The sequence below is a fragment of the Homarus americanus genome, unplaced genomic scaffold (genome assembly GCF_018991925.1).
Source record: "Homarus americanus isolate GMGI-L3 unplaced genomic scaffold, GMGI_Hamer_2.0 scaffold55640, whole genome shotgun sequence".
In the NCBI taxonomy this organism is placed as follows: Eukaryota; Metazoa; Arthropoda; class Malacostraca; order Decapoda; family Nephropidae; genus Homarus; species Homarus americanus.
Window position 1 is genome coordinate 3,482,711 of NW_024713650.1, and position 9,157 is coordinate 3,491,867.

At 39.1% G+C, this 9,157-nt stretch overlaps 1 protein-coding gene across 1 annotated transcript in view; it reads left to right on the plus strand.

The window, feature by feature from the left end:
- Nucleotides 1-8,667, plus strand: part of LOC121873687 (WD repeat-containing protein 11-like) — a 29,451-nt gene extending 20,784 nt beyond the window's left edge. The window contains exons 19-22 of the mRNA XM_042377385.1: nt 165-429; nt 808-977; nt 1,100-1,344; nt 4,992-8,667. Of these exons, the coding sequence (XP_042233319.1) occupies nt 165-429; nt 808-977; nt 1,100-1,344; nt 4,992-5,106 (795 nt within the window). The 3' untranslated portion in view covers nt 5,107-8,667. The remainder of the gene's footprint in view (nt 1-164; nt 430-807; nt 978-1,099; nt 1,345-4,991) is intronic.
- The last annotated feature ends 490 nt before the right edge of the window (nt 8,668-9,157 follow it).

The window sequence follows — 9,157 nt, forward strand, 5'->3', positions numbered from 1 at the left end:
TTCCAATGCTCCTCCCCTAACAATCCTCAAGTGTCCAGGAATTTTATCTGCAACTGTATAAATAATTTTATTCTTCATGTTATAATCAGTACAGTTTGTCTGCCATATAAATGATAGCCAGTCATGAGGTGATCGCCATAAGAACTTTCTCTACTTTTTAACAGCATCATGAACTAGAGCGTTTAGCCATACATGAGAGCAAAAACCTCGAAGGTGCACAGAGGGCAACTCTTGGCCGCTGTTTGGCCGTGATTGGCGAGAGAGATCGTGCCGTCAGACTTCTGTTGGACGCCGATGCCTCAAACCAACACTTCTACACAGACTGCCTGCGGGCGTGCCTGCTCGCTGCCACTCATCACTCCACTCAAGCTCAGTCAACAATCAAACTTGTAGCAACTAACTTAATAGCTGCAGGCAACATATGGGAAGGTCAGTTCTTGTTAGTGTGTGTTTGAGGTGTTTCCCTTGCCAGTATATTAAGTATTGTCCACAAAGGTTCTGTTTCTATAACAAGCAACTTTATAGATTTCTGAATAGACCATACAGACTTTATTATATACTGAAGGAGAGGTTAGAGCATAATGAGAAATAAAGAAAGGAAAGTAAACAGATAAAAAAAACATTGCAGCAAAAATAAGACACAAGATTCTGATTCGTGGCCAACAGATAAAAAAAATTAACTCTTGAAATATTGTTTATTACTCCAGAATGATATAACTTTCTCAATGCTGATTTTTATTATACAGTATCTATATTATGTCTGTATTACAGTACTCTGAAATAAGATCTCTTTATCATTTTTTCTAGGTGTTGAATTGTTGTGTTTGATTGGCAAGGCGGGTGACGCATGTCGCTACCTGCAGTCATATGGTCACTGGGAGAACTCAGTGTGGCTGGCAAAATGTGCTCTTCCACTTCAGGAGTCCGTTGATATTCTAAAGCGCTGGGCCCATCACCTCATTACTTCTGCCAACAAGGTACAGTACTGTATCTCGTATAAATCATTACACTTATGGCTACAATATATTTTATAAATCCTGACAATTCTGACAACATTTTATCTCATATAAATCCTTACAATTATTACTCACTTTACCAGGATCAAGGTGTATGTGCCCTGTTGTCTGTGGGCAGCATCACAGCAGCGCTAGAACAGTTGGTACAGCAACATTATCACCAGAGGGCAGCATTGTTACTTGCAGCAGCTCAACAACTCCAGGTAGTGCCCAACACACAACAGCAGCAGCAACACCCATTAGCTACACCACTGGGCACACAGTCTGGATTCTCTCCTGTTCTCTCTGGTTCTACTTCCATGGCTTCCTTTGCAGAGAACATTCATAAGTAAGTTTAGTTTAAGTTAGGTTAGGTTAAAGATTTGAACAATTACTTGTATGCTGTCCTAACAAGAAGAAGAATCCATTTTCCTCTTAATAAATATACTGTATCCACTTGAGACATTGCTCAGTAGGACAGTAGCAGATGACACTTGTTAGAACCAACAGATGAGTGAAAAGGTGATCTTTTTGAAGGTGTTTATTTAATCATCAGGTGAAATAAGCGGATGTTTCTAATCTTCACGAGTTGTAATGTTACTTCATCTGAAAAATACAAGAACAGGTGACATGTTAGTTAATCTCTAAACATACCTTCAACTATAAAGCCATGGACTCCTTGATTCAGAGCCTCAAGTTTTCTCCATATGTAACATACACCTTGGGCCCTGGACATAGTCTTCAGTGATCAAAAAAGATTATGTGGACAGTGTATAGTACAGTGCATTGAAGATCTGAATTCATTAATGTCATAGGTATAGTGTAGTTGACATTTTAAATATTCTTAACATGGTGTAGTTAAGTCAGGGGTCATTATTTTACACTAATTATTCGAATTTGCCAGTTTTAATCAAAATCCCTAATCAGCATGTGGAGGAATACAGTACTTCTGAAATTTGAATAAAATCAGAATTGTGACCCAAAGTAATAAAACTAAAGGTAATAGGTCTGGTTAGGTTTCTTTTGGCCAGTGAGGCCTTTTATTCAGAGAGTGAAAAGTACAGTAAAACCCCGCTTTACGCAGTTTCACTTTACGCGTTTCCACGTTTACGCGGTACCCTGCCGAACACGGAATGCTCACTTACGCGGTGCGTGTACCCTTTTACGCTGAGAGCGGCTGGCGGTCCTCTCGAGCCTCACCATTTTTGGATTAAAATCTCCCGCCATCTCTCGCGCCATCCCGCCATGTTGGGTAAGCGGCGCGAGTAGGTTGCGCAGTGTATGTCTTTGTTGCGTTATCGGTGACGTCATATGACGTATCGGACTGTGATTGGGCCAAGCATCCTTACCTCCCTCCCCTGCTAGCTGTGATTGGTTTAATGTACTATGACGTGCCCCGCCGCGGGAGCGTTCAAGCCCCTTGACCTACCCGCGTCAGTTACACCCCTCCCGACTACACTGTGTATATTGGTATCCATTGTTCCATAAGAATGGCTTCCACTGGACCACCACCGCCACCACAAAGAAACCTTGCATTACCTGGACCCAGCCACCCTAAGCCAAAGAAGATACGACGTTCCCTAAGCTACGAAATTAAATACAAGATCATCCAAGAGTTGGAGAAAGGAACAAGACAGGTTGATCTCGCGCGCCAGCATGGTGTTAACGAGTCTACGATCCAGACAATTAAGAAGGATGCAGCCAAGATAAAGGAGCACATGAACATCACAAAGTCTACAGGTGCTTCTATGATCAAGTATTGTCACAATCAGGTGCTTCTCAAGATGGAAAAATTACTTGTGAGCTACTTGATTCGTCAGGCGCGACGGAACATGGCTGTGAACACGCGCTCAGTTAAGGAGTACGCACGTGAACTGTATGCTGCAGTGTCACGTAAGATGGGAATTGCAGAGCCCAAACCCTTCGATGCTTCCTCTGGGTGGTTGCAGAGGTTTAAATAGAGGAACAAGATCACCAACATTAACATTGGTGGTGAAGAAGCTAGTGCTGACTGTGTTGCGGCTAGGGATTTTCCTCCGTTTTTACGTGAGATTATGGAGGAAGGACAGTACACCGACGACCAGGTGTTTAACATGGACGAATCTGGTCTTTTTTGGAAAAAGCTATCTTCCAAGACCTTCGTTGTGAAGAATGCCAGCAAGTGTCGGGGCCGGAAGTTGCAGAAGGAGCGCATCACCGTCCTGTTTACCACCAATGCCTCCGGTACCTGTAAGCTCAAGTTATCGGTGATCCACACAGCACGCAAGCCGCACGCCTACAAGAGCATGGACATGACCAAGCTAAATGTCCACTGGCTGACCGCATGTAAGGCGTGGATGTTCTTTACACTGTCCCTCTCCTGGTTTGATGACTGTTTCGTTCCCGACGTTAAAAAATTCTGTGAGCAACAGAATGTTCCATTCAACATTTTGTTGCTGCTTGACAACGCACCAGGACACTGTTAGATCATCACCCCAACGTAAAAGTGGTCTTCGTTCCTCCCAACACTACGTCATTAATCCAGCCCATGGACCAAGAATTGATCTGTAATGTGAAAGCTGCATTCTCTGCAAAGAAATTCAAGCTCCTGAACGACTATACCAACATCAAGGATGAGTTGCGTAAGCTGGGTGACACCGATAGCAAGAGCGACGAGGACGAGGAACAACAATTGGCAGAGCAAGAAGTACTTGTGAAACAGTTTTGGAGAAAATTCAACGTCAAGAAAGCTGTGGACTTCTTGGTGGAGGCATGGGATCAGCTGTCTGTAGCAACGGTTCGTCACGCATGGAGACATGTGTTGCAAGGTATTCCAGGTGGGAGGCAGAGTCAATTTGTGACTGGTGAGGTTCAGACTGTTGCAGTAGCCGTGAACCTTGCCAGAGAAGCTGCGCAGAGTGTTACAGCTGCAGGCTTCTCCGAGACCACCAACGACGACATCCTAGAGGTGATAAGGGATCCTAATGTGACTGCCGACGAGATGTTAGATGATGATGACGTCAGTGAAGAGGCAGGTGGTGCGTCATCCCAAGAAGAACGCCAGTTATCGCATAGTAACGTAAGGGGTGCCATCGAGTGTGTTGAGAAACTCAAGTTCCTCCTTTCCGACGACCCTGGCGATAACCGGTATGAAGTCTTCACTACCCAGCTGTTGCAGACTATGGACCCCTACATCAAGGTGTATCACGACAACATCAACACCAGCTGTCAGCAAAGTATTACCGAGTTCTTTGCCCACCACAGCCAGCCCAAGCCAGTGATAATTACAAGAGACAGAGACAGTGATGGTGACTTTGAGGGATTTGTCAGGGAGGCACTAATAAGTGTGGATGACAGTGATGAAGACTCACCTGAGAGCCAGTAGCCTGCCCTCTGCCTCGGAGCCAGCCTCCATTCCCGTACGCCGACCCACCTCTTCTACTAATGTAAGTGTTAATCCCAACCTTGTTTTTTCTAACCTAACCTACAGTATATTATTCTCTTATTGATTGTTCCCTTCTATATTATGTGTGTGTGCATACCATCATAAAGTTAAGATGTTATTTTTACTAAAACGTACGTATTGTGTCGGGAAAAAGTGGAGTTTGGGGGTCTGCCCGGTCTCTATTTCAATTAATCCCATATGTTATGTTGTTCACTTTACGCGGGCCGCCGTGGGTTCAATTGACAGCGTAAAGTGAGGGTTCACTGTAATGTGTTTAAATGATAAGAGTCGGTCTATATCTGTAGTAAAACATAGAAAGATGTGATTAAAAACTTATTGAATAATGTGTTATGGGATTCTTCAAACCCCTCCAGCATTTTACTTCCTTCATTTTCTGCTACTTTGTCAACTTTGCATGCAATAGTAAACAAATCCTTATTGAAGTAGATGAAGTGTGTTAGGGAACTGGATATCAATAAACAAACAAAAGGATTGATTGATAACCTTAATACTGTATGATAATGTTTACACTTGGTGTACCATGGTAGATGGTAACTGTTTATTACTTACAGAAAGTATGTCCTCCACCTGTTCAGCCTGGGTAACAGACCAGCCGTGTCCTACTTCTGCCGTCTTATGGGAGAAAAGGGACAAAGTCTTCTACAGGAGCTGGATTCACTCCAGTAGGTCAAGTCTTTGTCCATTTACTTCCTTTATACATCTGTGTTCACCACAAAGTGTGACAAACATTAATAATGTGATATTTCTTATGTAACAAAACAAAAACCTTTAATGCTCCTCCTATTATAGTTTGACTTTTATAAATTCTGTCAGGAAGGAGGAATGAAGAGTTCATATTTCACATTTAAAAAATGTGAAATTTTAATATGGAATATTATTCCATTATGGTTTTATGTTTTAGCAGTTAATCCAAGATAGTATTGGAGAGTCCTTAGCACTAAATTATTTATTTTTAAGTATTTCTGCAACCAGTCAAGATTATTTTGAAGCCCTATTTATTGCATGGCATTGGAGGTAGTAACAGAATGTTATTTTAGGTGGGTGACAGATATGGGATATGGAGTCATGGTTTCGAGGTGCAGTAATCTCTCGCCAACCACAGGGGTTAAGTTCCTGAAAAACCCTCTGATTGGTAAGACTAAAGGTTTATGGGAAATGGGGGTTAGGTTCCACGGATCCAGATGACACTAGTCAAAGCCTAAGTTGAGTGTTCCTTCACTAAACAATACCTGTATTGTAAATTTAATTAAATTTGAGTCAAATACAAATAAAATAGATTAATATAAATTAAATAGTTCAGTAATATAAATTTTACAGTACAGGATTATTTACCTTTATGATATTGAGGGTGATGTGGAGAGAGAGGTGGTTGTTATGAGGGGACAGAGATCCTTAGTGCATCCCACTAACGTTATACTCTTCCCACGCACTTGTCTAAGCCGTGCTAATACGCGGAGACATAAAACTAAATACTGCAGCTGGTGAAATGGTGTACAGAGTGAAAACTGTGGATGTATGGAATTTGAGGATGGGAAATCTTCAGTTGGTGAGGGCTTTCTGTAATGTCATATACATGGGTACTGTAGTTTGGTTATGTGATGAGCATCATCCTAGATAAGACAGTACAGTATATAGGAGTAAGGTAAAAGGTGCTAGAGTGATATGAAGACAACCAGTGTCCTGGGAAGGAAATGTAGAGTAAGTAAAGAAAAGGTTTCCTGGGGATTAAAACATGCTAAAAATTCATGAGTAGTTATGAGTGGCCTTGGTGCAGCAAGCCCTTCTTGGGAAGTGTTGAAGGCTTAAGAGATAATGGTAAATTGGTTGAATTACTGAATCCATCCACTCATTCAGTCCTCTCTGAGTGCTTCGTTGTAGGAGACGATGAAGCCTTTGCTAAGCTTTCTTTCTGTTATGGATATAAGCAAAGTTTTTCTTTCTTATTTTTGGCCATAGTGGCTATGCTTGTAACATGGTACAGTACTGCTTTTCGATTCACACCGAGGGTAAAGACAAGTGGGACAGCAGACACGGAACTGTGCATTTACTATTCCCCGTTGGAAAGTAGCTTCTTAGTTGTAGTGGTCTAGGATAAAGATGTTAGTTTTTCTTTTGTAATTCTGTACATCAGAGGCCAAGATGCATTTGATAGGGAAACAAAGCTGTGTTTTGGAAGCAAATTTTGGTCTTGTTTGGAATAGAGGGATAATCAGGTGTGCTCTAAGGCAAAGTAAACATACTGTGTAATATTTTTCTAGCATTGCTATATATTTCCAATATACTTCTCATACATGGGTAGTTGAATATGAATAAGCCAAAGTATTAGTTTTAAAATAGTACTTACACATTCCTAATCATTTTCCAATTGTAATTTTAGTGAATTTTTGTCTTTAAGAATAATCTCATTCTATGTTGGTAAATACTGTACAGTACAGCAGTACCACATTTTGACCAAATATCATGATCATTACGTATTGAAATTGTTTTGTTTTTTCGTATGTAAAATGAATCATAATGTCACAGAATATATGAGCTATGTCAGCAATTACTGTACGTACATAACTACTGTATATAACCTGCAGTAGTACCTGGTGTTGATGTGTTCAGTTGTGGCCATTGTATGTAAGATATATATAATGCAAAGGCCTTACCAAAGTTACTTTTTTGCATCATGTTTCTTCAGTACTTTGATGTCAGCCCAACAATACCCAGTGAATTTTTTTCTCTTTAATATAACCATAAACATTTGCTTCTGCATGTTAATTATGTTATCTTAGGGTATTCTTATAAGCTGTCAGGCAAACAGCTATAACAAGATGAGCCACACACCAACAAAATGGCTTACTGTATGTTATGTATAAGGATATTTAATGTGTTGCTTGTCTCTTAAAACAAAAAATTATCATTACAGAATAGATCAGTTGCTTGTATACATCAACATTTAGTGCCCTGTTATTTTACTTGCAGCAATTTTTGGCAAATTAGTTGCCTCTGCCAATTCTTGGAGGAAAATGATGTTTGGTACAAGAAAGATGATAATTCAAGTTATTAAATAATGAATGAGAACATTTCAATGAACATGCCAATATATAAATGTATTTATCCTATTATTTATACCATATGGAACTTTCATTTAGTACTTAGTGGAGATGAATGATTTGTGACTCCAAGTTAATGTACTGTAAATATTGTACATGTATAAGCTTTGTATGATGGTGGTGCACAAGTAATTGTTATACAAGGATCAACCCATAATTTTATCACCACATATATATATTGTATTTATCTCTTACCCCAGAGAATCTCTCCTGCTGGAGTTCTCAAGTGGAATTGTGTTAATTTCTCCATTTATAATTCCCACTTTTATTAATTTATAACAATACCACTTCTGTATTCTTGGATGCTTTATTCCATTGATATGTAAATAAGAAACCCAAATCCTTATAGATATTATGTCCAAGACAGATGACACTTATATAGCAGTAACTTACAGTGCACAACAATTTTTCAACATTCCCTGATGAATATATTTTACCCTCATGTACAACCCACACATTTTGTCCTCTTCCACACTTGGGTTTTGTTGGAAAAAGATTCTGATCTCAGTATAGTACAGTAGCTGTTTTATATTGAGTCTAAAAGAAACTTGGAAAACCTTCTGATTTAAGTTTTACATAAAAACTTTATTGAGATCTACTATAATTATGCCCAGTCATAGAAAATACACTGTACCAAGGATCAATATTGTAAAAAACGATTCCAGTGGCAAGGTGTTCAGGGCTCCTAGATCAGCATTGTAGGAGCCAACTCAAATTTTCTGGAGCGATGAGATTTTTGGGGCAATTATAGCTTCAAAAAGCCGTAAGTTGAACACACTTTTAGCAACTTGCCATTTGAGCAATTTCTTGTAATACTGTAGTTGTCAGGTCATAACTGATGACCAGAAATTGGTTACAGGTAATGAACTACAATACATGCCAATGATGACCACTTGTTACAAAATTGAGCCCTGTATAGTGATTACCTTATTTAAAACTTGTTATTTTCTTTGTATAAACATTGAGCTAATTCTTCTTATTTAACTAATATGATTGATTGGTTGATTAATGAAATTTAGGTTTAAAGCCAAGCACTGGAGATTTTACTAATATGCATTCTACTGAAAATAATATTGAGGCAAACATTATACAGTACAGTATGTAAATAGAATAAAGTTCTTAGAAATTATAATTTTTTTATTCAGGTACAGTAAAGCCTCGAATAACGACGGTAATGTGTCCTCCAATATTGCAGAGTAAGGTGAATCATCCTATCATGAATCATTAATTATCATTAAAATAAAGCAATAATAATGAGATGCGTTCCCCAGTGTGAACTTTTCATATCTTTTGTGTGGCTTTTTACCATCTTTTCCCCTAAAACAATACAATTAATGAAAATTGCAAACTATATTCTTTAAATAATGTTTCTGAATGCACCTTATACAATATAATGAATAATAATATGGTCACACAAGAGGAGATGGGATGCCATTGTTTTCGTTAGTGTTTACAGCCGGGAGCCCGGGATGATAGTTCTACACGAGAAAATGAAGAAAATAAGACCCTGGTTGTAGCTTTAGTAAAATTATGTAAAAAAATTAATAAATACGTTTTTAGTAATGTTATTTAATGTTAATAAATGGAACAATAGAAGTAGCTAACCACTAATGGCAAAG